This window comes from Stenella coeruleoalba (genome assembly GCF_951394435.1).
Source record: "Stenella coeruleoalba genome assembly, chromosome: 10".
Taxonomy (NCBI): Eukaryota; Metazoa; Chordata; class Mammalia; order Artiodactyla; family Delphinidae; genus Stenella; species Stenella coeruleoalba.
Genome location: NC_137156.1, coordinates 23,724,627 through 23,752,606, shown reverse-complemented (window position 1 = coordinate 23,752,606; position 27,980 = coordinate 23,724,627). Strand labels below are relative to the sequence as shown.

At 60.4% G+C, this 27,980-nt stretch overlaps 3 protein-coding genes across 9 annotated transcripts in view; 1 reads left to right on the top strand and 2 right to left on the bottom strand.

Moving 5' to 3' along the window:
* The window catches only part of TNXB (tenascin XB), a 60,682-nt gene extending 53,046 nt beyond the window's left edge, over positions 1–7,636 (top strand). For 4 of the 5 annotated variants that reach the window (XM_079933721.1, XM_079933720.1, XM_079933724.1 and 1 more), the window contains 16 exons: positions 8–295; positions 659–937; positions 2,238–2,525; positions 3,533–3,856; positions 4,175–4,510; positions 4,795–4,917; positions 5,034–5,177; positions 5,371–5,490; positions 5,595–5,738; positions 5,829–5,959; positions 6,084–6,216; positions 6,311–6,462; positions 6,553–6,649; positions 6,741–6,902; positions 6,990–7,153; positions 7,501–7,636. In XM_079933721.1, coding sequence (XP_079789847.1) covers positions 8–295; positions 659–937; positions 2,238–2,525; positions 3,533–3,856; positions 4,175–4,510; positions 4,795–4,917; positions 5,034–5,177; positions 5,371–5,490; positions 5,595–5,738; positions 5,829–5,959; positions 6,084–6,216; positions 6,311–6,462; positions 6,553–6,649; positions 6,741–6,902; positions 6,990–7,153; positions 7,501–7,602 — 2,987 coding nt within the window. In that variant the 3' untranslated portion in view covers positions 7,603–7,636. The remainder of the gene's footprint in view (positions 1–7; positions 296–658; positions 938–2,237; positions 2,526–3,532; positions 3,857–4,174; positions 4,511–4,794; positions 4,918–5,033; positions 5,178–5,370; positions 5,491–5,594; positions 5,739–5,828; positions 5,960–6,083; positions 6,217–6,310; positions 6,463–6,552; positions 6,650–6,740; positions 6,903–6,989; positions 7,154–7,500) is intronic. The other variant, XM_079933722.1, reaches the window with a different exon arrangement.
* A 164-nt stretch (positions 7,637–7,800) lies between these two features.
* On the bottom strand, positions 7,801–11,245 carry CYP21A2 (cytochrome P450 family 21 subfamily A member 2). Of its 2 annotated transcripts, XM_079933725.1 has the most exons (10): positions 10,203–11,245; positions 10,027–10,116; positions 9,756–9,910; positions 9,575–9,670; positions 9,366–9,467; positions 9,178–9,264; positions 8,802–9,002; positions 8,362–8,540; positions 8,177–8,280; positions 7,801–8,085 (listed from the first exon to the last, which is right to left on the bottom strand). In XM_079933725.1, exons 1-10 carry the CDS (start codon positions 10,408–10,410, stop codon positions 7,820–7,822), a joined length of 1,488 nt encoding a protein of 495 aa, XP_079789851.1. In that variant the 5' UTR covers positions 10,411–11,245; the 3' UTR covers positions 7,801–7,819. The 2 variants fall into 2 exon arrangements, with proteins under 2 accessions (XP_079789851.1, XP_079789852.1); XM_079933726.1 differs by lacking the exon at positions 10,203–11,245 and having other exon boundaries at positions 10,065–10,092.
* Positions 11,246–12,979: 1,734 nt separating this feature from the next.
* LOC307193558 (complement C4-A-like) lies at positions 12,980–27,958 on the bottom strand. 2 transcript variants are annotated; one of them, XM_079935701.1, is made up of 41 exons: positions 27,390–27,955; positions 27,047–27,248; positions 26,652–26,844; positions 26,383–26,453; positions 26,210–26,298; positions 25,921–26,003; positions 25,641–25,737; positions 25,365–25,470; positions 25,123–25,255; positions 24,245–24,360; positions 23,958–24,134; positions 23,658–23,840; positions 23,342–23,527; positions 23,012–23,170; positions 22,619–22,745; positions 22,369–22,443; positions 21,895–22,092; positions 21,693–21,804; positions 21,530–21,600; positions 21,125–21,264; positions 20,807–21,016; positions 20,509–20,560; positions 20,318–20,407; positions 19,959–20,168; positions 19,704–19,779; positions 19,393–19,549; positions 19,179–19,292; positions 18,912–19,083; positions 18,465–18,697; positions 18,222–18,389; positions 17,793–17,852; positions 16,880–16,973; positions 16,616–16,802; positions 16,408–16,498; positions 16,200–16,274; positions 14,701–14,803; positions 14,475–14,564; positions 14,294–14,392; positions 14,043–14,126; positions 13,628–13,760; positions 12,981–13,482 (listed from the first exon to the last, which is right to left on the bottom strand). In XM_079935701.1, exons 1-41 carry the CDS (start codon positions 27,452–27,454, stop codon positions 13,341–13,343), a joined length of 5,223 nt encoding a protein of 1,740 aa, XP_079791827.1. In that variant the 5' UTR covers positions 27,455–27,955; the 3' UTR covers positions 12,981–13,340. The 2 variants fall into 2 exon arrangements, with proteins under 2 accessions (XP_079791826.1, XP_079791827.1); XM_079935700.1 differs by having other exon boundaries at positions 12,980–13,482; positions 21,895–22,443; positions 27,390–27,958.
* Between the last annotated feature and the right edge of the window lie 22 nt (positions 27,959–27,980).

The following is a 27,980-nucleotide window of genomic DNA, read 5'->3' as shown; positions in this document are numbered from 1 at the left end:
GTTCCAGCCTCCCTGAACACAGAGCCCTCCGTGGCACCCCGCCTGGGGGAGCTGGCTGTGGCAGCCGTGACCTCAGACACAGTGCACCTGTCCTGGACAGTGGACCAGGGCCCCTTCGACTCCTTCCTGGTCCGATACAAGGATGTGCAGGGGCAGCCCCAGGCAGTGCCCGTGGGTGGCCACCTCCGAGAGGTCTCGGTTTCGGGTCTGGCCCCGGGCCACAAGTACAAGTTCCTACTCTTCGGACTCCAGGATGAGAAACAACACGGTCCCGTCTCTGCAGACGCAAAGACCCGTGAGTGAGGGCTGGAGGCCGCCTTTAACCTGGAGCCCCCTGCCCATCCTCCACTCCCCTGTGGAATTTCACGTTTCTGTGCTCCACACTCCAAACCCATTTATTTACTGGGTCCAGTGAAATCCAGGTCCTGAGTACCCCCGTTACCCCCTCATTCCCATCCTACTCCTCCTACATCCCAAGGGACACGTGCTTTCTTGCCTGCCTCCTCTTTTATCCCTACTCCTCTGCCTTCCCTCTTCCTGACATGTGACCTGGTCACCCCCTCCCAGCACCCAGAACCAGCTCCCAGAGCCCTAGCGCCCCGAGGAGGCTCTGTCGACTTCATTTCTGTCACGTTCCATGCACCTCTCTCTTTTCCAGTCCCAGACACTAAACCTTCTCTCCGCCTGGGGGAGCTGACAGTGACGGACGTGACCCCAGACTCCATGGGCCTCTCCTGGACGGTCCCCGAGGGCGAATTTGACTCCTTCGTGCTTCAGTACAAGGACAGGGACGGGCAGCCCCACGTGGTGCCTGTGGCCTCAGACCAGCGCGAGATCACCATCCCCGGCCTGGAGCCCAATAGCAAATACAAGTTTCTGCTCTATGGGCTGGGAGGCAGGAAACGACTGGGCCCCATCTCTGCTGAAGGCAGCACGGGTGAGCCCTGGCCCTGCCTCCACCCACTCCCCACGCATCCCCCCCCCCCCGCCTTTTTCCAGAGCTTCCTTTCATCTGAGCCCCCAGAGTTGGCCCCGGGGCCTGCCCGCAAAGTTTATTCTCCTCCCTTCAGCCTTGGCATGACAATCCTAACACGAAAGGCAAATATTTATTGAGTCCCTGCTGAATGCCAGGCACTGTTCCAAGCATTTATTTCCTTCATTCACTGATTAACAGTATAATAAGAAGAACTCAGACTTTGGAGCCAAGCAGGCCTGTGTTCAAATTCTGACTGCCAGCTGTGTGGCCTTCAACAGGCCACTTCTTTTCCTTGAACCTCAGTTTCCACACCTGCATGACGGTTATGACTAAACTCTGCTGGGGTTCAATAAATGTTCACATCTTCCTCCCTTCATTCCAGCCCTATGGCAAGAAGTGGAAAATATGGGAGGGTTTGGCTGCAAAAAGACTATGGAAAAATCTGGTGTCTTGTGCCCAGTACTCAGCCCCCGAGGAAGGGATGGAGGTGGGTCACTGACCCTTACCCCACCTCCAGGACCATAAGTCACCCTGGCCAGACAAGGATGGGGCGCACAGCCAGCTGGGGCCTGGGGCTCTCAGGCTCCGTAATTCTCTTCCCCAGACCTTCATTCTGGAGACTGGATACAGGCTTCTCCAACCCCCATCAGTCAGTACCCACACCCACCTAGACAAGTCTCTTTTGTGCTCTGCTCTGCCCTTTGTCCGCTCAGCTCTGCCCCTGGCTTCTCCCCCTGCCCGACCCAGCCGCCCTGGTCTAGTGCTGTGAGTGCAGAGCTGGGGAAGCAGGTGGAAAGGCGGGCCCAGGCTGATGGTGAGTGAGGGTGAGTTTATGCCTGGGCAATGGGAGCCCGTGAGCTTGGCTGGCTGTCCCACCCAGCTCTGACTATTTGGGGGCATCTCCCTGACAACCCAGACACCCTCTGGGAGCCTTTCTCAGCTCTGGCCACACTCCTGCTCTGGGGGACTGGGGGTCAGAGGGAAACTGAGGCCCTTCCTGCAATCCCAGCCGCAGCTCTCTCATGAGGTGCTCTTTTATGCATTTTCTGCACGCTGATCTCAGAGTGGGGGAGTGGGGGCAGGAAGGAGTCTGGGCAGCGGCCTCCAGAGGAGGAAACTGGGCTCCTTCGTACAAGGCAGGGCTGCAGCAGCCTGCCTGTCTCCCTAGGTGGCTGACCCTCCCTCCCCCCAGAAGCTGCCGGGGCTGAGGTAAAGGCAGCTCTTAACTAGGTTTTCTCCCTCGCCCCCGCTCTCCCTACAGCTCCCCTGAAGAAGGAGCGGCAGCGCCCACCCCGCCTGGGGGAGCTGACAGTGACAGATGAGACCTCGGATTCTCTGCGCCTCTTGTGGACAGTGGCCCAGGGCCCCTTTGACTCCTTTGTGGTCCAGTACAGGGACACAGATGGGCAGCCCTCGGCGGTGCCTGTGGCCGCAGACCAGAGGGAGGTCACCATAGAGGGCCTGGAGCCTGGCAGGAAATACAAGTTTCTGCTCTATGGGCTCCTCAGAGGACAGCACCTGGGCCCCGTCTCTGTCCTGGGAATGACAGGTGAGCAGGAGGCTGTCCTGCTTGGTCCTAGCCAGCCGGCCTGAGTGGGTGTCCTCACACCTCTGTGCTGAAGGCCTGGCACGAGTGGGCGAGGTAGAGCGGTAAGGGGGCCCTGCACGGGGCTCAGGGGAGGAAGAGCCTCGGAACCAGCGTGATCGAGGGGTCAGTCCGAAGCAGGAGCCAGGACAGGTGGCAAGGCAAAGCCCTGGCAGTGGCCCCTAATCTGCGACCCCCACCCAGCCCCAGTGCTGCCAGCTGCTCCCCGTTACTCTACTGGGGCGGCTCTTACTTCCTGGCTCGCTGGCCTTGCCCAGATGAGGGCAAACCCCCTCCCGTGGATGAGTCAGGAGCATTTTCTCAAATGGAAAATTACTGGAAAACAAAGCAGGCCAGGGTCATAGAAACCAACAGGAGTGGCTGCACTGATGGAGTTCCCCTTCCAGATTTCCTAACACCCACCTCAAATCAGCCTGCTGGTGGCGGGGCCGACCTGGCTGGCGGGATGCACCCTTCGAGTTCACCAGCCAGTTCCATCCTCAGCTCTTCTCGGCAGGGAGGACCACGTGCCCTGAGCTCAGGGAGGGACTGAGTTAGTCCTGCCTCAAGCCATGGCACCAGGCGCCCTGGCAGGTTGGGGAGGGAACAGGGCCTGCGCAGACATCTAGAGTGGGGCGCGCTCAAACATCAGGGTGAAGACGGAGAAAGCAAGCACCGGATTCAGACAGCAAAGGAGCCCCACAGAGAGGTCATGGGGCCACTGGGCTGGCACTCAAGAGAGGCCGAGGGGTGGCAGGAGTCAGTGCCCAAGCAGAGTTGTGGCAGATTCAAGAGAAGGAAAATGCTAGGAGAGCCTCAGTCCCTGTCTTCTCTCCACGCTGCCGTGGCCGGGACCGTGAGGTCCCCTGCCTCGGCCAGCCCCGATCACCTCTCTGGAGGGTGAGATGGAGTGGGAGGGCCCCGCCCCCCCCCAGCCCCGCTCAGCTTCTTTCTGGGCTTCTCCCACGCAGCCCCAGAAGAGGACATGCCAGCACCCTCACACCTGGCCACGGAGGCCCCCGAGCCCTCTGAAGGGCCCCGCCTAGGGGCACTGGCAGTGAAGGACGTGTCCCCGGACTCCCTGCGCCTCTCATGGAGCGTGGCCCAGGGACCCTTTGACTCCTTCGTGGTCCAGTATCAGAGCACAGGTGGGGAGCCCCAGGCCTTGCTCGTGGGTGGCGACCAGAACAAGGTCGTCGTGTCAGGCCTGGAGCCCAGCACCTCCTACAAGTTCTTCCTCTACGGCTTGCGTGAAGGGAAGCGCCTGGGGCCCGTCTCAGCCGAGGGCACCACAGGTACCGTCAGGGTAGGGCCTGGCCTTGCCCGCCTCTGGTCTGGGACTGAAGAGGCGAAAGGGGGCACCCAGAAGCGGTGACCATGGGGAAGGAACACCGCGAGGGCGCCACAGAGGGAGGAAGGGGCGCGTGCACGGCCTTCGGCTCCACACGTACATGTCGTCATTATGTCCGACCCGTGGATGCCAGCCCCTCGTTAGCTCCATTTTGCAGATGAGGAAATGAGCGCCAGGGTGGGGTGGTGGAAGGGATCTAGCACCAGGTCGCCTGGCTGGTGTGCTTCAGTCTCCAAAGCCTTCTTTCCCACCCACTCTGCAGGGCCAGCTCCTGCTGGGCAGACCCCCGGAGAGCCAGGGCCCCGCCTGTCCCACCTGTCGGTGACTGATGTCACCACCAATTCGCTGCGGCTCAGCTGGGAGGCCCCACCCGAGGCCTTTGACTCCTTCCTGCTCCGCTTTGGGGTCCCGTCACTGAGCACCCTGGAGCTGCATCCACGTCCCCCGCTGCAGCGGGAGCTGACGGTGCCAGGGACACGGCGCTCGGCCACGCTCTGGGACCTGAGTCCAGGGACCCTGTACACCCTTACACTGTATGGGCTGCGCGGGCCTCACAAGGCCGACGGCATCCAGGGCACAGCCCGGACCCTCAGCCCAGGTAAGGCCCCATGCTGGGCACATACACATGCTGCCCCGAAGTAGGGGGTCTCTGTACTCCCTAGGGTGGCACCTAGTGCCTCAGCCAGAGGGGAAGTTGGTGAGTGGCGACGAGCTTGGAGTCTGCGGAGCGGCTTCCATCTCTAGGCCTAGAGGAAAGGCGGGGTGGTGAGCACATCCGGAGGCCGTGGGGCCCAGGGAGAAGAAGGAGGCTGGGAAGCCCGGGGCAGGAGCCTCCCTGCCCTCTGCCCTCATCATGATTCCTTGGCACATCTGTCCCGTCAGCTCTGGAGCGCCCCCGTGACCTCCAGTTCAGCGAGATCGGGGAGACGTCAGCCAAGGTCAGCTGGATGCCCCCGCCGTCCCGAGTGGACAGCTTCAAAGTCTCCTACCAGCTGGCAGATGGAGGTGATACCCTCTTGCCCGTGTGTCACTTGCCCCATTCCTCCTGCGCCCTGCGCTCTGCCCACCCTGCAGCTCCTCCTTGCTTCCCTGGCCGCCTCCCCAGCCCAGTGTGTTTTCAGGGGAGCCACAGAGTGTTCAGGTGGATGGCCGAGCCCGGACCCAGAAACTCGAGGGGCTCGTCCCAGGCGCTCGCTACGACGTGACCGTGGTCTCCGTCCGTGGCTTTGAGGAGAGTGAGCCTCTCACAGGCTTCCTTACCACAGGTGAGACAGTCCGGGACCCGGGCAGGAAGTAGCGGGAGAAAATGCGGGCACGGGTGGGAGTTGAGAGTGAACGGGGAAAGGGAAAGGGGGTGTTGGAGGCGCCAATGGCAGACGAGAGGCCCAGCAGAGTTTGGGAAGGCGAGGAGTGGGGAGAGCAGCAGGGAACAGCTCTGGGCCCCCTCCCTCCTCCCAGTTCCTGACGGCCCCACCCAGCTGCGTGCACTGAACTTGACGGAAGGATCCGCCCTGCTGCTCTGGCAGCCCCCCCAGGCCCCGGTGGATACCTATGACATCAAGGTCACAGCCCCAGGAGGTGAGCAGGGCTGAGGCCTCTGGAGGGGACTGGTCAGGGTGGGAGAGCAGAGGGCAGGCTGGGCTCCGGCAGGGCAGCCGCTGATGCCGCACCCGCCCTCCCAGCCCCCTCGCTACAGGACTCAGCCCCTGGCAACGCCGTGGACTACCCCCTGCAAGGCCTTGTGCTCCACACCAACTACACGGCGACCCTGCATGGCCTTCGGGGCCCCAACCTCACCTCCCCAGCCAGCATCACCTTCACCACAGGTACGGTCTGTGAGGTGCTTTGGGGGGCAGGGAAGGAGTGAGAGCGCCAGGATGGGCCTCATCTCCATCTTCTCTTCCTCCCCCTCCCAGGGTTGGAGGCCCCCCAGGACTTGGAGGCCAAGGAGGTGACCCCCCGCACAGCCCTGCTCACTTGGACCGCACCCCAAGTCCCCCCAACTGGCTACCTGCTCAGCTTCAACACCCCTGGTGGACAGACCCAGGTGCCCTCACCCCTGCCACTCTGGCCAGCTCCCCCCCTGGGCTCCAGTCCGGGAAGTGCTGCCTCTGCCTCCCGGGTGGGGCCCACCTCTCTCTCCCCTGACCTGCCCCTTGTCTGTTCCACAGGAGATCCTGCTCCCAGGAGGGGTCACCTCTCATCAGCTTCACGGCCTCTTTCCCTCCACCCTCTATAGAGCGTGGCTCCGGGCCATGTGGGACCGCAGCTTCACTCCCCCCGTGTCTACTTCCTTCACCACTGGTACTCAGGCGCTGGGACCCGAGGTTGGGGCTGAGTGTGTAGTGGGCGTCTAGAATCTGGAAGAAGGACTGGACCCTCACTCTCCTCTCCCCAGGTGGACTTCGGATCCCCTTCCCCCGGGACTGTGGGGAGGAGATGCAGAACGGGGTCAGCACCTCAAGGACCACCACCATCTTCCTCAACGGCAACCGCGAGCGGCCCCTGAACGTCTTTTGTGACATGGAGACCGATGGGGGTGGCTGGCTGGTGGGTGGCAGTCAGAAGCCCAGGGGTCTGCACAGGGCAGGGTGGCTGTGCCCGGGGCCATAGGCTGATGGTGCCCCCACCTGCTTCCAGGTGTTCCAGCGCCGCATGGATGGAAAAACTGACTTCTGGAGAGACTGGGAGGACTATGCCCGTGGCTTTGGGAACATCTCCGAGGAGTTCTGGCTGGGTTAGTGCCTCATAGGGATTGCGGGACCAGGGAAGGGATGGGGGCCCTGTGGACACAAGGACCCCGATGAGCACACATTCCCCACCCCCAGGCAACGACGCCCTGCACAGCCTGACCAAAGCCGGCGACTACTCCTTGCGTGTGGACCTGCGGGATGGGGACGAGGCCGTGTTTGCCCAGTACGACTCCTTCCAAGTAGACTCAGCCGATGAGTACTACCGCCTCCACCTGGAAGGCTACCACGGCACTGCAGGTGAGGGGTGGGCCTGGGGGTGGGGGGCAGGGACGGGGTGGGAATGGGGAGGAGAGGCCCTCACTGCGCCTTCCACGCCCTGCCCAGGGGACTCCATGAGCTACCACAGCGGCAGTGTCTTCTCTGCCCGTGACCGAGACCCCAACAACTTGCTCATCTCCTGTGCCGTCTCTTACCGAGGGGCCTGGTGGTATAAGAACTGCCACTATGCCAACCTCAACGGGCTCTACGGGAGCACAGTGGACCACCAGGTGAGAGGTCCAGGAGGCAGCACGGAGCGGGGGCTCAGCCCACCTGGGTGTTTGTGACGCACAGTGTGACAAGACAAGTTACTGAGCCGCTCAGCGCCCCAGGGCCCTTGTCTGTGAAATGGAACAGTAATGCCAGTCTCTGCAAGTTTTCTCGAGGAGATGATTTATTGGATGTAAAGGGACAGCTCAGGATTCAGCCTCAGTCCTTTGTAATTGAGGGTTTAAGAAGGATAAAGGGAGGGAGGATCCTTGATGGATTTGTGGGAACCATCTCGCCAGAGGGGAGCAGAGGTGGGAGCAGATGGGATGTCAGGCTTTGACTCTCTCTCTCGACAACCCCTTCCCAGGGAGTGAGCTGGTACTACTGGAAGGGCTTTGACTTCTCCGTGCCCTTCACGGAAATGAAGCTGAGACCAAGAAGCTACCGGCCCCCGGGCAGGGGAGGCTGAGCCGCTGCTCACCCCTCCAGCGCCCTACTATGACTGCCGAGCACTGAGGGGTTGCGCTCAGAGAAGAGCCGAGGGCCACCTTCACCATCCAAACACCGGAGGAAGCCTTCTCCACCCGCGATCTCACAGCACCATGTTTACAGGGGGGAGGGAAGGGGTTTGTACGGGAGCAATAAAAGGAGAAACCGAGGCCAGTGAGTCCGGGTTCCGTCACTGGTCATTGGCGCTCGCGCACGCCCCGGCCTCCGCCGCCCCGGGGCTGCAGCCGCACCTGGAAAGGCTGAATCTTGAGGTTGACGCCGCAGTAGGGATGGGGCTGCAGCGAGGGCAGGGCGCCCGCGGGCGACAGCAGCGTGAAGGCCTGCAGCAGTTGCCCCAGCACCACGAAGAGCTCGAGGCGCGCCAGCGGCTCGCCCAGGCACACGCGCGCCCCGCAGCCAAAGGCCAGCGCGCTGGGGTTCGCGCCCGCGTCCAGGAAGCGGTCTGCGGGCGGAAGGACGGACCTGCAGTTCAGCGGCCGCCTGCACTCGGCCTCCGCCGCCCCCGCGCCGCGGGCACCCGCCCCGCCACGCACCGGGCCGGAACTCGTGCGGCCGCTCCCACACGGTCTCGTCCAGGTGGGCACCTTGGAGGTTGGGGATGACAACCATGCCCTCGGGGATGTCGTAGCCAAAGATGCTGAGGGGTAGGGTTAAGTTAGAGGCCCGCCAGGACCCCGCTGGGGCCTTTGCCACTCGGCCCTCCCCCCTCGGGAGTCACCTGCTAGCCCGCGTGGCGCGGTGCGGCAAGGCCAGGGGCACGACGGGCCGCAGGCGCAGCACCTCAGCGATGGTGGCGTTGAGCAAGGGCAGCCGAGCGCGGTCCTTGTATGGGACTCGGGAGCCCGAGGCTCTGGGGCCCAGCTCGCGATCCAACTCCTCCTGCAGTCGCCGCTGAATCTGGGAAAGTGGGGCAAGCCCGAGGTCCGGGGCCCAAGCCCTGCCGCTGGCCGACACACGGCTGCCCAGCCTCCCACCACTCCCTGGAGCAGCTCACCGGAGACTCTGTGCCAAGTAGGAGAACCCCCTCCCAGCCCGCCCCAGACTCACTCCCCCCCAACCCCCCTCCCAACACAGCCCGCGGCGGGTTCAGTGAGCTGGGTTCCCGCTGCCCTGGCCAAGCTGCCAGGAAGGAGCCTTTCGCCTGCCTCCAGGGCGTACCTCAGGGTGGTGAAGCAGGAACGCCACAGCCCAGGAAAGGGTGTTTGCTGTGGTCTCAGTGCCACCGATGAAAAGGTCCACCACGGACATATGCACGTGCCCTTCAAGAAGCTGCCCGGGGCCCTCTTCCACTCTTTGCTTCCCCATCCCCTGGAGCATGTAGTCCGTCATGTCCCTCCACTGGCCCGCCACCATGCTCTCCTGGAGAGGGGAGGAGGAGCCAGCCTGAGTGCCTGGCTTCGGGGGGCGGGGGGCAGTGTTCAGCAGGGGGCAGCAGGTCCAGGACTGGTGGGGCGCCAAAGAAGCTGCCTAGCTCTGGGGCAGTAGCATCACTGCTGTGAGCTGAGGAGGAGCCCGGTGCACGCACGGTTCCCACCTTGTGCTGCCTCAGCTGCTTCTCTACAATGTGGTCCCTGTTCTCCATGGCCTGCTTCAGCCTCCGGAGCCCGGGGTTGGGGAAGAACTGGGGCAGACAGCAAGAGAGCTTAGCCGCTGGGAAGGGAGCCTCTGCCCACCTCCGCCCTGTCTCCCAGGACCAGGTGTGTCGGGGCTTCACCTCCTCACCCTGAGAAAGGGAACCATGTCCAAAATTTGGATGGACCAGTGATCCCAGGTTTTCATCAAGTCCTGGACACAGTCGTGAAAGGCATGTACTAAGGTGTCCTCCTGCCAGAAAAGGAGGGAATCCTTTCGGTTCAGGACCAGGAGAGGGTACGGGAGGGGCTGGGCGGGGGGTGGGGCCCAAGCCTATGTGAGGGCAAGAGAACCTTGACCTTGTGTCCAAAGGTGAGGTAACAGATGATGCTGCAGGTGAGTAGAGAGAATTCCTTCTGGATGGTCACGGGGGCACCTGCCCGGGCTTTCATGCGCTGAGGAGAAGCAGCATGAACTAAATAGGGAGGCTGCCGGGAGGGGTGAAGCTGACCTGGGCCAACTGTGGGAGTCGAGCCTCACCTCACAGAACTCCTGGGTCAGCTGCTCCACCCGGGGCTCCATGGAGCTGCGGACGCCCAGCAGCAGGGCTGAGCGCGTGAGTTTCTTGTGGGCCTTCCAGAGCAGGGAGTAGTCCCCCAGTGAGATGTCCTGGCAGTGCTGAGATACCAGCTGGTCTGTGAGTAGGGGTTGGGGGCAGGGAGTCGAACTGACCAAGGAAGCCACGGGCCTGACCTTCCCTGCCTCCCATAGCCCCTGCTTCTTCCATCAAGAAATGCCCCCCACCCCTTACAGGATGGTATCTGGGGTCTGCCGGCAAAGTCCACCCACTTCCTGATCAGGGCCTCCTCAATGGTCCTCTTGGAGTTCAGCACCACCACATCTGGGGGAGAGGAAAAGCAGGGTGTCAGCAGGGAGAGGGCCCCACCTCCACACCGCTGTGGGGTGAGGGAGGGAGCAGATGCTCACCTTGCAGCCCGAGGCGGAGCCTGTAGATGGGCCCGAGTTTCTGAGTCAGGCCAAGCAGATAGACGGGGAGGTTGGGCTGCAGCAGGTGCAGGAAGCCGGGGACAAGAGGTGGGAGGTGGAGGCTCCTGAGCTTCCACTGGCCCCACAGCAGGCGAGTGCCGACTAGCAAGGGCAGCAGCAGCAGCAGCAGCAGCCCTACGAGTACCATGGCTGGAGATGCGGGCAGGGGCCCAAGCCTGGCCACTTGGAGCTCTTGAGACCTCCAGCCATCTGGCTACTTGGGCTGTTCTGAGGCCTCCCTTGACTCCTTCCCTCAGGTCCTTGCCCACTGTCCCGCCCACAAAATAGTATATTCCTGGAATGGCACCAACCCTCTTGGCCTTCGAAAATCCACATATCAAAGAGCAGGCCTTTTCCCATTCATCTATCAAGAAGAAAGGAAGGGAAACACAGCCCTGACCTTCTTCAGCAGCCAGAATCAGCTTTCCGCCTCCACATCAACCAGGCAAGAAAGAAAACACGTCCACTCTTGGGCCTGAGCCTCTCCGGATCGCCACCGCGCCCTCCAACCCTGCCACCTCGGACCAGCTTCTGCCACGGACTTTGTCTCAGAGAGAAAAATGAAAACCCCCGCCTAATACGCCCTCCCAGATTGCCTGAAGAACAAAAGGAGATGAAAGTGATCTGTGTGTTTTTCTTTTCACTTACAGATAGGGGAACCAGATGTCCTGGTTTGCCTGCGTTATCCCAGTTTATACCTGTAGTCCCAGTGTAATCACTAACAGCGCCTCATTTCACTCTCAAAAGTTGAAGATGAACAAGTAAATGGTCCCTTAATTTGGAGCTCTTACCGTGTACCTAATGCTCTTTGGTTGCAAGTAAAAGACCCACTTGAGCTGGCTTGAGCCAAAATTAAGAATTGTTATACAAATACAGGGGTATCTCACGGAACCCAAGAGCAGGAAAGTAGAAGGGACCTCGCTGGCCTTGGAAGGCCAGGGATAGGGAACAAAGAAGCCCTAGAGACGGGGCTGCTCCCTCACTCTTTGCTCCTCCCACTCTGCCGTCAAGCTGCTTGTGCTTCCAGGTGCAGGCAGAACAGGACTGCCTTCCGGGTTAGAGTCCACAGATTACAGGTTTAGCACCAGGGCAAGTGGGGTTTCCCAGCATGAATGAACATGCCCCCCATAGATTCCAAAGTCCGCAGGAAGGAACTTGATAGCCACAGCTGGGATCAGGGGTCCAGCCCTATTCTGGGAGCCGTTGCCACAAGGGGTGGGGTCCTAGTGGACCAAGTAGGGCTATCAGGGGCCACTTTTATGGGTGAGGAGGCAGTTGAGGGGCTTAGGAGAGGTCATGCTAAAGAGGGGAGGTGGGGCTCCATGAGAGGTTGGGGCACCTAGGGGATGGGGTGAGGGCTGGCAGATGACCTGCGGTCCACGCATCCCCCAATTCCCCTCCCTGGCTCTGTGAACCGACCTCAGAGCTTTAACCAGAGCGAGGCTGTGCTACCAGAGAGCCTGAGTCGAGATTCCAGCTGTGCTACCCACTAGCTTGAAGAGTTAACTTCTGGGGGTCCCGATGGAGAGGCTCGGGCTCAGCCTGGATCCACGCCCAGGACTGGGAAGGAGAAAACATGGGCCTTCTGGGATTGGGCAGCAACAGCTGGCAACCTCCTCATAGCTGACAACTATAGCTGACTCTTTGGCTCTCATAGGTGGGTTTATGCCACCACCATGCTGACCAGCTTTTGGGAGAGATCTGATGGGCAATGACCAGGCCACGTAGACAACAGCCCTCGGAAGCCTCGGAAATACTGGGGAAGGTCAGAACTTCTCGAAGTTGCATGGAATAGGAGGGGATCCATTCAAAAGGAGGGTGACCTGGAATGCTGGCATGCCGGTGAGTGTCCCTTCATAAACTGACACCATTTACCTTGCCAGCTCCATCTTTTCCACACCACCTCCAAATCCAAATTCCAGACATGATGAATGACACGCCGTGCCCCCGAATGTGCTCTGTCCTGCCCCCAGCCTCTGGGTCTTTTATATGCTTTCTTCTACCTCAAATACCCTCATCTACCCCTACTCTCTTTGCTTGACTCCTCAGCCTTCAGAATCCCACTTAGATGTCACCTCCTCCAGGAAGCCTCCCCTGCCCACTTCTCACATTCCCCCAGACTGGGTCAGATGCCCAAACTGTGTGCCCCATAGGATCATGTAGCTCCCCGACATCACACCTTTCACAGAGGATGGGAGCCTGGCACAGGGCATGGCACGGAGTGAGAGTTCCACAGATTTCTGTTGAATGATTGAATGGCAGGCTGCTGAGCTGTCTCAGTTTTCATCAAAACTGATCTCAGCAAATTTCTCTAGATGAATTTCTAGGTCAGCCCTGCAGACCCAAGGGGTGCTGCCAAAGGGGGAGAGCTAGGCAGGCGGGTGGGGAGGGTTGACCCCAGTGGAACAGCAGTTGGCCTTTTGATGAAGACATCATCAGATGCGAGGATTGCACAATTCTGGGAAAGTTACCTAATACCGCTGATAAAGGGATCAAGTGTCAAACGGCTTTCAACAGACCAGGTCTCAGCTACAAGCAAGACCCCAGAACTGCCAACTGCGTGAGACAGACTGGGAGACGTGTAGCTGAATAGCTGCTCTCGAAGCAGAAGAGCTGAGGTGCTGGCTGAGCGCCAGCCCCGCCTGAGGCCACAGTGACGGGTTGTATGGGTGCGGGGAGCGCCCTGCAGGCACCGTGAAAGGGAGGCTCTGGTGTGGACACTGGATCCTCGGAGTGCAGGGTGATCTGCCTGGGGTGGTCACTATGAGGGACTGAGCTCCCAGGGGGTCATCTGGCAGGGGGGGGGGGGGATTCAGGCAGAGCTGGACACTGCAAGGGTCACCCAGGCTCTGAGAGCCTAAGATTATGCAAACCCTGGCCTGGGCGCCCCAGACCCTGGAAGGGGCCGCGGGGATGCCGGTCTCAGTGCTGGAGCTACACACTCACACTTTGCTGCCACAGGCCTTTATTGAGTCCCTGGTGCTGCCTGGGGCTGCGTGCCGGGGGCCGGGCGCGGCAGCGATCCAGGCGTGATCCTTCCCTGGCTCCGGTCCTCTGGGGAAGATGGGAGGGCAGCCCTCACACCTGGCAGCCCTGCATGCCGTACTCCTGGACGAAGCTTCGGAGCTGGGCACAGGCTGCCCGCTGGCGGGTGCTCTGACACAGGCGCTCCGAGGGCATCTCCTCGATCCAGCTGTTCGAGTCCAGCAGGTACTGGGGGCTGCAGGGGCCAAGGGGCAGGCAGCAGGGGTCAGGAGGATGGTCAGGTGGAAGAGCCCAAGGCACCTGGCTTCTGAGGGGACAGGGGATCCGTTCCCTCGTGAGGTGTGAGGAGAGCAAGAGACCGAGGGGCCCGGAGAACTCACTCTCCCTTGAGGTCATGGGTGGTCCCGTCCAGACCCATGATCAGATATTCTTTCCCAGGTTCCAAGTGAAGGCGGCAAGAGGCTCGAACCAGGAAGTTTCTGGTCTGACCAGCAGTGGCCTTGGTATCCTTGGCTGAGGGGAGAGCGTCCACAAGAGTCGTCAGAGGGGAAGAGAAGGGGCTGGACAGCGCTGGGGCCAGGGGCTTTGCGCCGAGCCTCTCATTTGACCCTCACCGCTCCCGACGGGGAGGTGCGGCTGCTTTCCTGTTTATGGACAAGCCCAGAACTTCTAAGAGGCCGAGGGGATTTGGGCTCAGAATGGCTGAATTCTCACTATCCCAGGCGCGAAGGCCCCAAAGCCAGAGCTCAGCTCTTCTGTATCCCTCCAGCCCCGCCCACTTATCTGTCTCCTCACTGAAGTGCAGGACTTGGGTGATACTGGTCTCAAAGAGGCGGAAGGCAGCTCTGCTGTCTTCTCGGAGAACCTTAACCTGGAAGCCTGTGGGGGTTTAGGAGAAGGGAGGGAAGGTTAGTTAGCCCGAGGCTGAAGGGCTGTAAGTCAGTGCAGAGCAAAAAGGCTGCCCGTGGCCCGAGAGGAGCAGGCACAAGCAAGGAGACCCTGAGGGTGGCCCAGGGCCGGGCCGGGGCCCGGGCGGGAAGACTGACCGTAGTCCACTCGGGGAAAGTAGCAGGCGAACTTCATCCTGTAACCATCCATATCCTGCCGCCCCTTCTCCAGGGCCCGGCGCTGTCGAGGGCACTTGCCTGAAGTCGGGGGCCCAGATGAGCGAGTGCAGGCCCCAACCATGCCGCCTCCCCACCCCTGCCCCTGGGCCCTGGGTCTCACCTTCAGCACACTGGCAGACGTCACCAGAGCACAAAGTGGACAAGAGTTTGCTCTTAGTTGGTGCCCCGTAAAACACAGAACATTTGTGCTCTGGAGAAAAAGCAGACCGGGGCGTTAGGGCGCAGTCCCCCCTCTCTGCTCTCCAGTCCCATGGAGCCGCAGGACTTCCCTGCCACCCTTCCCTGCCACCTATCCCAAACCTCCCGAGTGTCCCCGGTGTGCTCACCAGGGTTGTAGTAGTCATACAGGACGGCGCTGGCTGGCTGCACCAGCCCCACGGCCACGTCCTGCACAGCTCCGAAGCCCACGCACTCCTGGGATGTGGGGACCTGGCGTGGGCGGGGGGAGGGCGGAGAGGTCAGGCACCCACCTCTGGGCCCTGCAGGCTGCTCTGATGTATTTCCTTGGCCTGTTCAGTTCCGGTTGATCTTATCGTCAGTGTCCTTCACAGTTTGTTACCTTCCAGCCTCCGGATTTCTAGAAACTGCTCCCCAAGGTCTCTGGTGACTTCACTGCCCACGTGGTGACCTCATCCCAGTCTCAAGAGCCCTGGGCCCCTCTGCAGAGTCTCAAATCATGGACACATTCTCCATGAAACGCTCCCTAAGCTCGGGGCTAGCTTCCGGACCAGCCCGGATTCTGACCTGGTCACTTCTGACATCCCTCTCCCTCCCCCCCAGAAGCACAGTGCCCAGCCCTGGCCCTTCCCCTCCCCTGCGCTCCCCTGTGGAGGTCTCACCACTCCCTGGCTCTCCCCGAACCCTTCAGACTGGCGATTCCCGAACCAAGCTTTCAGCCTTGCTCTTGCGCTGGGATTGTTGCAGGATGTGTTACATTCTCCAAACTCCCTCTGCCTGCCCTCCAAACCCACTCGGCCTCTGGACAGCCTCCCTTCACTGACACAGCGGAGGCCTGCCTCATCTGCCATAACCCGACAGCAGGTGCTCCCACGCGGCCCAGCCATTCATGTCCAGGCCCAGAGCCCTCTCTTCGTGCCCACGCTGGTCCAGTCCAGCCTGGCATCCCGCAGGTTTCCCTCCTAAGCTGCGTGGTCAGCAACCCGACTTGCAATCCTCCTGGCTCCTCATTTTCCATTGTGTCCAACCAGACTCCTCTGCCTGGCTTCTCAAGCTAATAGGGTCTGTCCCCTCTGCACACACAGGGCAGGAGGGTCTCCCCTGACCACAAACACCTGGCTAATGGTATCACAGCATTAACACGCCTTTTGCACATTTTCTCCAAGATGTTACAGGAAATGTTCAAAAACAACTTTTGAGGGCCGTCAGAGGGTTGATAACTTTGTGTTAGCCAGATAAGGCTGTGGAAAAACAAAAACAACTCGTCTAGGACCACCATCACTTTGAAAAACAGAATACACTTTAATATCAAAACAAAACAAACACACACAAAAACCGGGAAGGGAGACAACAACAAAAAAACAAAAGCAGCCCCTCAAGTTGAATCAGCTCAGCTTTACAAAAGGCTCACCCCAAGCACTGGCACTGGCCCCCAAGCCACAAGGGGCTCAGCCCCTGCCCGCCGACAGGCAGCAGGGAGCCTCCCCGGCCTCTGCTCTGGCCACTCCTGTCCTGTCTCCCTGCTCACATCACGAGTTCTCTCTAAGCGCACTAGACGCTGGTACAGCTGCCTCCTGGGAAACCTCTTAACACGAGCTCAGAAAACCCGGTGCCGTATGTGCCCCCCTCTGTCACCCTCCTTGCTCACCGAGTCGAAGTACAGCAGGACGTGGGGCCCCTCGGTCTCAAAGTGACTCATGTAACGGTCAGAGAGGGAGGTCAACTGTGGGGAAAGGGAGCTGGTCACAGGGAGGTAGCCCTGGGCCCCCCTGCACTGAGGGGCTCAGCAGCTGGGGTGCTGCGGGGACGGCGCAGGGCTCCCGAGGGCACAGGGGCCTCTGGGTGTCTGGCCACACCTTCTCCAGGTCCGCCCGCAGGGCGTGGAATCCACTCAGGAGGGTGATGTCTGCAATGGCCATGCCCGACAGCCCCACCTTGCCATTCCGCCTGTGGAGACACATGCCCTGTCGTCCGGGTCGCCGTGTGTCAGGCTGTAGACACCCAGCCCCAGCCTTGGGCCAGCCCACAGCACCCCACTCAGCCAGTGCAACCCCCAGAGCTCACCAGATGCACACGGTGTACTGCACCCTGGATTCCTGCTCTTCAGCCACCTTGGGGGCCTCCCTTCTGCGGCGGCTCCTCCGGCCATCAAACAGCTGCAGGGGCGTCACGAGCTGGGAGTGGGCCCCCGGGTCATCCCTGGCCGGAAGGTCCTCGTACTCATAGTCCTCGTAGTCCTCGTTGGCTTCCACTGAGCGGGGACAGCACCGTGGCTCAGGCCTGGCACCAGCCCCGCAGGGACCCACGGCCTCTGACCCCAACACTCACTTGTGTACTGGACGTGGCCCACGACCGTCACTTCAATCTGAAGATCCTGGCAGGTCGTGTTCTTCACGTCCATGACGTTGTAGGTATGAAGGACCTGGCTCAGCAAGGGGTGGGGGGAGGACACGGGACAGTTGGGGCCACAGAGCTCTCTCCAGAGCCACACCGAAGGGCACCTCCCTGGGCTAAGGGATCTGAGGCCTTCAGCCCCTTCTCATCCCCATCGCAGACCAGTCCAGGAATGCGAACGGGCCCAGGTGTTGGGTTAGACGGTGAGACAGAGTGGGGAGCGGGGGCCTGGCCTGGGGGTGAGCACGCTGGAATGGAAAGTTCAGGAAAGGCTTCCGACCGAGGCTTGAAGGAGGAGAATGAGTGTGTCACGTGGGACAAGCAGCAGGGGAAGCACATTCAAGGGCAGGAGACCTGTGTAGATGGGTGGATCTGGCTGGCTGGGGAGGTGGGCAGGGCTGGGGTGAAAGCAGAGGAGGAGTTACTGGGGTCATAAGGAGGGGCTGGGGCTGGGGGGGCACTAAGATGGCCCCCAGAGTGGCAGCTGGGCTCCTGTAGGGAAGGGACTCCATCAGCCAGATAAGGGGACCCAGGAGGAAGGAGGAGCTTGGGGCACAGCCACGTCTGAGGTGCTGTGGGACACAGGGGCCCAGAGCTCAGGGGAAAGGCTTGGGCTGAGGCATCGGGTGTGTTCAAGCATCAGCACTGAGGGGGGTGAAGGGGACGACAGGCACCCAGAGAGGGTGGAGACCAGAGCGAGGGGGACCTGCCCAGGACGGAGCACAGGGAATGCTACCCCAGGTGTCTCTTCCTCCCTCCCCAGCCGTGAGGTCTGCCGGTAGGTCTCCCACTGAACAGCCCGGCTTCACCCTGCTGGGCCCGGGCGGGCAGTGCTGCCAGCTCTCACCTTCAAGGTTCCTTTGCTGTTTCCTCCCACCTTCACATTAATCTTGCTGCCCAAGGGAAACTTTTGGAAACAGAAAAGGGAAAGAGACGTCACAATGGCACCCTGTTGTTCCGACTTATCTCCTCCCTAAGAGCAACCCCACCTCCTCTCCCCAGCTTTCCACAACGTTTCACCTTCACCTGCATTATCTCACTGCCATCTCCTAAAAACCCCTGTCGGGTAGACTCTGCACGTTTCATTTTCAGATGAGAAAAATGAAGCGCAGAGGCTAGGTGACTTTCTACAGGTAGCAGAGCCAGTAAGTCTTCCCACAAAGGTATCAGAACCAGGTGCCGGGGGATTCTGCAGGGGTGGGGGACAGGGGGTGGCTTCTGGTCTGGCCGAGGCAGGCGCAGGTGTCCTGGCGACCCAGGGGAGGGAATGGTTCACCTGCAGCTCCTCCTCCAGCCCCTGAACTTCGTGGTTGGTCAGCTGCAGCACATGGGACGTGAGTCCACTGTGGCCCACGGAGCTGAGGGTCACGTTGAGCCCCTTCTCCTCGGTGGTGTGGGCCGCGATCCAGTATGCAGACAGGGCATCCAGGGCCATCACCGTGTCCTGCAGAGGATGGGCCAGGACTCAGGCACTTGGTCTCAGGACCACCCACCCCCAGAGCCCCAGGGCAGCCCCTACCTGGGTGCTGCGGAATCCGCCTTGGAAGCTGCCCTGGCGGGTGAGCCAGGATGCAGCCTGGTCGGCCAACTCGCCCTTGCCCTCCCAAAGCAGCAGGTGTAGAAGGCCGTAGGCTGTGGTTTCAATCCACAGGGCCGGGGCCTGGGGCACGGGGTCTGCCGGGCTGTGAGGAGCCACGGTGGGTGACAGGACATTGCTCTGAGAACTGGGGACTGAGCCCCAGTACAGGTTATCTGGGAGTGAAAGGAGACCCACAGGTGAACAGGGGGAGGATCTTAGTTGCCTGGCCCTTTGACACTCCCCCGTCAGGCTCGCCTGATTCTACCCCAACCATCCCTGCTTATGCTCTGATCCCCTCCGGGTGTCCTCACTCATTCAGTTTCTCCCTTTGGACACAGGGGTCTCAAGGTTCTCCAAGCCCCAGGCTCACTGCCAAGGCCCCCTTACCGCCAGTCTCCTGGGCCATGGCCATGAGGTTGTTGTGGGCAACATCCCGCAGGTCCTCAGGAGCCTCAGTCAGCGACAGGGCGTAGGCCGTGATGGCGGCTGCGTGGGACCCCAGGAGCCCAGAACCTACTTTTGCCCCCAAGAAGGTGTTTGCCCTTGAGATGGAGTCTTCCTGGAAGAAAGTGGGGAGGAAGGTCTGCGGGCTGGACACCTGGATTCCTGAGGAGAAAGGGGATCAGCAAAGGGCACACACGTTGGGTGCCTTACCACTCTCTTCAACTGCTCTGAATTCTTGTCCGGGAAGACAGCCAGCCCATGATGAAGGGCGATGACCACAAAAGCTGTGAGCGCCACAGTCTCATCATTTCCCACTAAGCCCCCCTGGTTGAAGCGGGGAGAAAAGGAGACGTCGACCAGGAGGGGGAGGGGCAGGGAGCGCCTTCCCTCCTGTGCTCCGCGGCCCAGCCTCCCAGCCCTGTACCTGCATGCCCCTGTGAATAACTGGATGGGGGTCGTGGAATGACCCATCAGCCAGCTGCTGCAATAGCAGCCACTCGGCCGTCTCCTGCAGCTTTTCAGGTGAGCCGCCCACCTGTTCCTGGGCCAAACTCAGGATCTTCAGCACAAAGGCCGTGAGCCTAGAGGGGAGGAAGGGAGGGCTAGGAATAGGGACTGGTCCCTGTAGGCGACGTGGCCCCGCTCCCCCAGGCACCTGGTTATTTATTTACCCCCGCATAGTACCCACCTCTGCCCCACCAGCCCTGAAACCCAGAACCACTCTCCCAAGCTCACCAGGTGCTGCTGTCCCGCTTCAACCAGGCCCCATAGGAACCATCTGGTTTTCGAAACTCCTGGATCCGCGTGTAGCCTTGGAGAGGAGAGGCAGCTGCTCAGGGGACACTGACTCTCCCGCTACTTGTGCCGAGGCCACGCTCCCCTCTTCCACTGGCTACCCCCTCCCTTGCCCACTCTAGCCACCCAGGCTGCCCATCTTCCATTAATCGTCCTCTCCTGGCCCCCATTCCTGCTTGCCGCTGCACCCAGAACCTTTCTGGATCAGATCCACAGCGTGGTCCTTCATCTCGGGGGGCAGCATGCTCCACTGCTCTGTCTTGTCCAGGTAGCGGGAAGCAGCCAGTGTTGGAGCCAAGAGGACCATGGTTTGTTCCCCGCAGCCCTGGGGAAGCCTCAGGAGGGCGGCCATGCCTCCCGGTGACAAGGCCCCCTCAGAGCCCAAAGTGTCCAATGGATCTGAGGCTATAAGGGAGGGAGAGGGTTACGGATCAGAGAGCAGGGCTGGGGGCCCAGGGTCAGAGGGTCATGGAGTCATGGGATCAAACAGGGGTCCGCAGGTTTCACATGAATCCAAGGGTGGCCACTGGGAAGGGACCGGAGGACACTCCCACCTGTGACTCTAACAGAGCTCCTGAAATCTCCATCAGGGATAATATTGGGATCAGAGATGCCAGGAATTTCCAAGGTCCGGCCTCGGGGGTCTGGGGAGATGAGGGAAGTTGGCAGTCTGTCCTGCTGTCCATATCCCCTGCCCCCTATGACCCCCTTAGGACACTGATGGCTGGGCGTGGGTGTCACTCACCCAGGGGGTTGAGTTCATAGACAATCTCCTCCCTCTGAATGGCCCCTTCCTTCTGTCTCGGAGGAAACATAGCTGTGAGAGATCACACAGGCTAAAGCCTGCCCCTCCCAGCGCAGACTCCTCAGGACTTAGAGTTTGAACTTCAGGGACAGAGTTGGATCAGAATCGTAGGAGGTGCAAACAGACCAAAGCATTGGGTTTGGGTGCTAAGCCTCTGGCCTGGCCAGCAGGGAGGGTGCCAGAATGGGGGGGTAAATCTGGGAGCCCGGGGACCTAGATTCAGAGGTGTTCCACTCACCTCAATTTGTAGGACCTTAGATACTGCGTCCCCCACAGGGAAATCCAAGGATCCTCGAGCCACCACTTTCAGGGACACAGCAGCGGCCGCTGTGGGCACCACAGAGAAGCCAATGGGCCGGGCAGAGCCCGCAGGGACCAGCACCTGCTGGGCAAGCCCTCCGCCCCCAGCCAGGCACAGCCCCTCCACTGGGGACACGTGGACGCTCACCTGGGGGCAGGAAGACAGGAAGGGCCAGCCCAGTTAGGCTCCCCACCCTTCACCTGCCCCAGGCCCACCTCCACCAACACCGTGTGCTCAGCCCCCGAGGGGCCTCACGGTCATATCTGTATCCAGGTAGTTGTAGAGGACAGGCCGCAGCTCGAGCTGCTCAAAGCGGCGGACGGAGACGGGCAGGCGGAGGTGCATGTGGAATTCACGGAACACTCGGAGCTGGGCCGGGGTGGCCACACACAAGCCTGATGGAGAGAGGGGGCACATATGAGAGGCCTGCAGGCATCCCAGCCGCGGATCCCAGCAGTGAGGGCCGGGAGCTGCCCCAGCTCCCCCCGCCCCCGTCACCCCACCCCCGCCCGGCCCTGCTCTCTGGCCTCGTAGCCCTGGCGCATGGGGTGCAGACTTCTCCAGGTCTCTGCTCCTACTAAGAGCAAAGGACTAAGCAGGGAGCCTGGGTCAAGGGGGCATGGAAGAGGGAGGCCATCGGCCCAGGCAGGGTGACCGCACCTGTGCTTTTGGACAGGCTCACGCCATGGATTTCCCACGTGGTCAGAGAGTCCGGGAGCAGCTGTCTCAATCTGCGTGGTGGGAAAGGTGAGAAGCCCTGTCACATGCTGAGCCGCCCCAGACACAGCCCAGAGACAAGGCCGGGCCCACCACATGCCCTCACTGGGAGGAGTGGTCCACTGCTTCCACTTTCCAAAGCCAGTTCTCAGGGAAGAAGCTGCGCACAGGGATGTCATCCTCATCGATCAGGTCCTCCTCCTGCAGGAGCTCCTTGGCTAGGGACCACAGTGCAGGGCCATGAGGAGGGTGCCGTTCTGCCCCTCCAGGCGCCCCTGCCGCTCCCCCAACCCCACTCAGCCCCTTACCTCGAGCAAGGCCCACCTGGCCCCTCGCCCGGGCCTTCTTGCGCAGGCCCTCAGCAAACTGGCAGCAGGACAGGAAGGGCCCCCGGCAGGCCGGCTGCTGCACACGGGCCACCCGCTGCTCACAGGTGCGCGCCATGGGCAGTCGCGTCAGCCCGTCCTGGCAGCAGCGCTTGGCTATGGGGGAAGCGTACTGGCCCACTGCAGGGCCAGGTGAGGGTGGGCACAAGGAAACAAAAACAAGACACACCTCTTCGCCCAGCCTGACCTCTACATACATAAGGACTCTGAGAGACTGGGAACTCAAGAGAAGCCAAAGGAGAGAGCCTCTGGCCCACCCACCTTCAACCCCAGAACTTGGATCTCTGGCCCCGACACCATATCCTGGCTCTCTCAGGAGCACAGGAGCCAAAAGGCAGACCCGCACCTGACCCGTGGGCCCAAGTGTGGAGAGCTTCACAGGCACCCACAACTCACGCTTCTCATGAATCTCCTTTTGGAAGTTAACATTTCTCTTTTTCCGGACCTTTGTCTCCTTGGGACATCTTAGACCTGGTAGAGAGCAGGACCGCAGCCAGCTGAGGGGTGCAGGGCCTCCCACCTCCCCTCCTTGCTCCCCTCTCCCAGTCCAGCCCTTCCCACCCCTCCTCTTCCTGTCTTACCCCCTCAGGCCCCTCATTCTTCTTCATCTTCCCACCACCCACTCCCCTTCCTCCTCTGTTCTCACTCTTTCTGACTGGGGTCAGTTGGTCTCCATCAGAAAAGGCCAGACCAGCTGCCTCGAATGTCTGAAGGGCACTGTCCCCACCCCCAGGACCACAGCCAAGGTCATAGCTGTTCATAGCTTCGAAGACCTGGCGAGAAAAGGCAGAGATGTTGCAGAGACAAGAGTGGCTGTAGGCACGATTGGCCACTCAGCTGCAGGTGAGAGGGCAGGGTACGGACAAGTACGAGAGACACAGAGAGTGGGGAAACAGAGGCCACGGGGGCCAAGGCTTCAGGGAGGGCTGGGATGAGTCCATGAGTGAGATCGACCTGCTGGCCCAGGGCCCAGGGCTCAGGGCAGCAGGAGGGTGAGCCATGGGCGGGAGGGAGGATTAGGGAGAGGGGCTTGACAAACCTTGACCATGTCGAGGGGTTTGTGGGACTTGCCGCCCACAGCATACAGAGCCATGTCCACGGCTCCCAGGGCCACCAGGGCTGGAGAATCTGTTCGCAGGTTGAGTTTTACAGTGTCCCCAGGACGATACTCCTTGCTACCATCCACGTTCAGCTCCAGCTGGCAGAGGCAGGAGGTGGGGGGCAGTCAGAGTAGGGAGAACGTCCTTCGGTCTTGTGCAACTTCAGTGTACCCCAAACTAAATCCACGCCCTGTTTGCAATCACCCTGTCTTCCTTCTCTCTTAACCCCCCCGGCATATACACACACCATCTCTCCCGATGCCAGTTACCTTGCCCTCACAGCCCCTAGCCTGGACGTCCACTCGCAGAGAGTTGGCCACGGGGACGCCCCCATGATAGTAGAAGGCCACAACGTGGAAGGAGGGTGCCAGGTGATGGTCCACAAACACGGAGACAGAGGTCAGGTCCCTCCTGGGCTCTCGATGTACAGACACGATCTGGCCCCGGGATACGATCTGGGGCGAGAGCAGTGTCTTCTTCACTGCACATCCTCAGCCCTGAAGCCGCTACCCCACCCCAAGAGTTCTTTCCTGCCTGAGACCCTCCTGCACCCCTGTCCTCCTCTGCAACCCAGCTCATGCATACCATGTAGTAGAAGTGAGAGAAGCTCCCACTGATGCCCACGGCTCGCAGGTTTAGGTTAAGAGTGTCCCTGACTTTAGGGGGTCGAGAATCCAGCCTCTCAATGGACAGAAACCCGGATCTTCTGGACAGGGGGGCTTTCACGGTGAGCTTGCTTATGGCAGAATAGGGGGAGCCTGCAGACACCTGGAGAGAGGGGCAGGGGTGGCAGGGTCAGTGGCAAGGACCCGGGCACCCAGCTTCTCCCCCCAGCCTGGGAACCCTCTCTCCTAGCCCACCCTCTCCCTTGAGGGGGAATCCTACCGAGAGCTGCACTTCTGAGATGGTCTGAGGGACAATAATGGGAACAACGACTTGGCCGCTCTCGTCTGTGTTCTGTTGAAAGTCCTGGTTTTTAGAAGTAGATCCAGAAGACAACTTAGCAGAAACTTTGACAGGAATGCCAGAGGCTGGTGAGCCTGACATGTCACGGACCAGGGCCTAGGTAGGTGGGAGGGGCGGAGGGAAGAGCACAGTCAGTGAGACCCTGTGCCCTCCTGACCACCCCGCCCCTTCCCCCCACTGCTCATCCTCCCCCTTCCAGAAGAAACCTGCAGCAGGAAGGGGGCCCCAGGCACAAGGTGTCGCTTGGTTTTGCTTAGATCCAAGGAGAAGGGAGATGACACGAAACGCCAGGATGTGAGCTCTGCCTCCTCCAACTCCCCTCCTGCAAGACACAGGGCGGACAGAGGTGGAGACAGAGACCTGGGGAGAGAGGAAAAGTAGAGCCCGGGGCGGCGGGTGGTGCTCAAGTGTTTCCTGCCCACAAGGCTGAACTCTTCAGGGCACAAGACGCCTCCTATCCATCTCTATGTTTGCTGAGGCCAACACAGGACGCAGCACACAGATGGTGCATAACATGTGTCTGCTGGGTGGATGGGTGGATGGATGGGTGGATGGATGGATGGATGGATGGGAGGATGGATGGATGGATGGGAGGATGGATGGATGGGAGGATGGATGGATGGATGGGTGGATGATGGATGGATGGATGGATGGGTGGATGGATGGGTGGATGATGGATGGATGGATGGATGGATGGGAGGATGGATGGATGGATGGGTGGATGATGGATGGATGGACGGATGGGAGGATGGATGAGTGGATGATGGATGGATGGACGGATGGGTGGATGGATGGGTGGATGATGGATGGATGGATGGATGGATGGATGGATGAATAGATGATGGATGGATGGGTGGTTGGGTGGATAGATGGATGGGTGAAAAAAAATACATTGTGACGGGGGAAGCTCCCCCTTCCCCAGAAACCACCCAGAAATCAATTGTAGAGAGATAGTCTCCTGGGTCTTTCCTGGCTTTGCGTCTCAGATGAAGGGAAGAAGGGTGGTGTTGGTGCTGGAGAACAGAGGGTCAGCTCAGAGGTCAGAGGCGAGGGTCTGGGGTTATAATCAGGGGAAGCCACTAACCTGGAGACTCAATGATCGCTGCTGCAACATAGAGGTGCAGCCCTGGGAGGTCGTTAATATTAATATTAAGTTTCTCCAGCACACCCTGAAACTCAGCCTTTGGGAGGGAAATTCGGCACTGGCCATCTACCAGCTGGGGCAAAGAAGACAGGACAGGGAATGAGACTTGAGTCTCCCACCTCACCTCCTCACCCTCCCTCCCTCTCCTCACCTACCCATGCACCCCCCACGCTCCTTCCTACCTTGGTCTGATTCTCCAGCCCCCGAAGGAAAGTCTTTTTACCGTCCTCACCCAGGAGCCCAAAGCGCACATATGCCACCCCCTGCACTGGCTTCCCGTAGATGTACCTGCCACCACGGAGAGATTCGGAGGAGGCTGGGCTGAGGGCTGGAGGAAATAATGGAACAGAGGGAGGAGGCCCGGGGCAAGGGAGGGAAGTGGGGCTCCATAGCACGTTCATACTGAATAGGGAGCCCTGGGAGCAGGGCCCAGCGTGAGGGACCGGCGGGGGAGTTACCTGGCCTGGATGACTACTTGGATTTCACTAAGAAAGCCAGGCGTTGCCAGGATGTAGGGCTTTTCCGGAATGATCTTCACCTCAAAGTTGGGAAGGACTGACCCAGGGCGAATGGAGGGCAGGTCAGACTCTCGTGAAAGGACCCTTTAAAACTCTCCTCCCCTTTGGGCTGTGGCAGCCGCATCACCCTGCCCCTGCCCTGCAACATCCCCTCCTCTCCTCCCACCCTTTATTCCTTGCAGAAAAGGGGCTGCTTATCCCTCGTGTCTCCAGTTCTCACCATATTTCTTCACCTCAAACTGGGTGCTGCTGTTGGAATCCAGGCTATCTGAGAATCGGGCTGAGATCTTCCAAGTCCCTGGCCTGAGGACAGACAAGGGAGGGACTCAGCCCACTTGTGCAGGAGGCTCACTGAGAGTCAGTAACCAGGTCCCTAGGAAGAGGACTGCAGGGGTGAACCAGAGGCTCAGGGAGCTCAGGATTGGACCGTGTGTTGGAGGCAGACAGCTGGGGGAAGCGGGAGCTGGGGAGGTGTAGGTGGGGGCGATCTGCAGGAGTGGGGAGCTCACTCTGAGATGTCTGGGATCACAAAGTCATCCTGGAAGATGGAGGAGGGAACATACACCTCCTTCTTCCGCACACGCAAGCCACGAGAGTTCTGCGATGGGAGTAGAAGGGGTCATGGTTGGAGGTCAGATCAGCAGCCCTCGCCGATCAGGAAGGTCAGAGGTCAGGGACTCACCTCCACCGTGACCGTGAGGGTATCAGTGGACGGGCGCATCTTCTGATCCAGAGCAAAGATTCGGTATCGAACTGGAAATGGAGGGCGGGGAGGTGAGCAGGAGACCATGGGCCAAGGGAGGGTGGGCCCTGGGTCCCTCATCCCCCCCAGGAAGCGACGGGGAAGAGAACAAATATTTGCAAAGCGGCCTTCCTGTGGGGCACTTCGGGGTTTCTCACTCAAGGGGCTGGGAAGAAGTGAAAGGTAAGGGCCCTGGGGCTGAGACTCACCCCGCTGGCCAGGGTTATAAACGGGCTGGTCAGTCTGCAGAAAGAGGTGTCCCCGGCGAGAGGAGAATAACAGGTTGACACCCTGCCTGTCTGTCTGTCTGTTTGTTAGCCATGGTGACTGGGCCACCAGCTGGACCTCGGGGGCTCTGTGGAGGAGATGGAGGCGACAGTCCTCTGCGCCTTTCAGGGAGGTCTGTCAGGAGAGGGAACAGGAGTGGGTCAGAGCCAGAGCAGAAGGAGAGAGACAGAGACTGAGATAGAAACAGGGAAGACAACTCGGGGGGGAAGGGGGAAGGGAGGGGGGCCGGTGAAAAGACAAAGATGTTTACAAGAAGACAGAGGAGGACGGAGTGGGAGGCGCTGGGCAGCAGCAGGAGGGAGTGGCGGCCAGTTACCGGGAGGCTGAGGAGGATGAAGTCTTTGTCTGAGCTGAGGCTGAAATCCACCTTTGGGGAGCAGAGCTCATGACGTGTTGTGGATGGGTTTCTCAGGAACACTGATCCACTCACTACCTGTCCTGAAGGAGCATCCTGGAGCTGCACACCGACTGACAGGGGGACCCCTAGGTGAACCACAGAAGGAGAAAACAGGAGCAACCTGGGAAGAACAGGTGAGGGTCAGCGGCCAGCCTCCCCTCAGGCCCCTCCACCACCACCCCTGAATCAGGTCCCTCTGCGCCTGCTCTCCCCTCGCCAGCCCTGGCCCAGCTCGAGCTCTCCAGCATCCTGTGTCCAGGACCTGGGCTTCTGCAGAGACAAGGCGAAGAAGCCAGATGCCCAGATCAGCCCCCAGAGGAGCCTCATGGCTGGAGGACCCAAGAGGGATCAGATCCGTCTGTCCGCCTGCTCGTTTCTGGTAAACTTAGGGCTTGGAGCAGAGTTGACTCTGGACCTTGCTCCTCCCCTGGCCCAGCTAAGCCGGGAAACCACGTGACAACCAAGAATTGCAACTGGCCCCAGGCCCAGTATTGGGAGGGGGGCACCCTGGACACCTGGGTCTCTGAGGGAATCTGAAGAAATCATGGCCCAGAGACTCAGTCCTTCCCTGTTAACCCGTCTCATCCCAATGCCCTGGGCACCTCCACCTACTGCATGTATCTGGGCGTGTGTACGCATATAGCATACACACACGTACGTAGGTGCAGGAGGGCCCCGCATGGCTCAGCAAGCGGCTGGAGACACGTGGCTCCTTTGTTGGTCCCACCAAACAAGGTACTAAGAGACTTGCCTCTTACTAAAACCCCCATAAAAATTGAACTACGCTAGGCTTTTGCTTTTTGAAAGCCTCTAACAGAAATTCTGTGGTTTCGGAGATCAGGCACACCCTCAG

Excerpts from the sequence above, each read along its gene's own strand:
- LOC307193558 (XM_079935700.1), bottom strand. The coding sequence starts at position 27,454 with ATGAGGCTCCTCTGGGGGCTGATCTGGGCATCTGGCTTCTTCGCCTTG. Across the intron at positions 22,746-23,011 it reads AACCCCTCGACATGGTCAAG|GTCTTCGAAGCTATGAACAG; the intron begins GTTTGTCAAGCC and ends TTTTCTCGCCAG. Across the intron at positions 19,293-19,392 it reads TTATTCACAGGGGCATGCAG|GGGGGCTTAGTGGGAAATGA; the intron begins GTACAGGGCTGG and ends CGCTTCAACCAG.
- CYP21A2 (XM_079933725.1), bottom strand. The coding sequence starts at position 10,410 with ATGGTACTCGTAGGGCTGCTGCTGCTGCTGCTGCTGCCCTTGCTAGTC. Across the intron at positions 9,911-10,026 it reads CAGACCCCAGATACCATCCT|ACCAGCTGGTATCTCAGCAC; the intron begins GTAAGGGGTGGG and ends CCCTACTCACAG. Across the intron at positions 8,541-8,801 it reads TCCTGCTTCACCACCCTGAG|ATTCAGCGGCGACTGCAGGA; the intron begins GTACGCCCTGGA and ends CCACTTTCCCAG.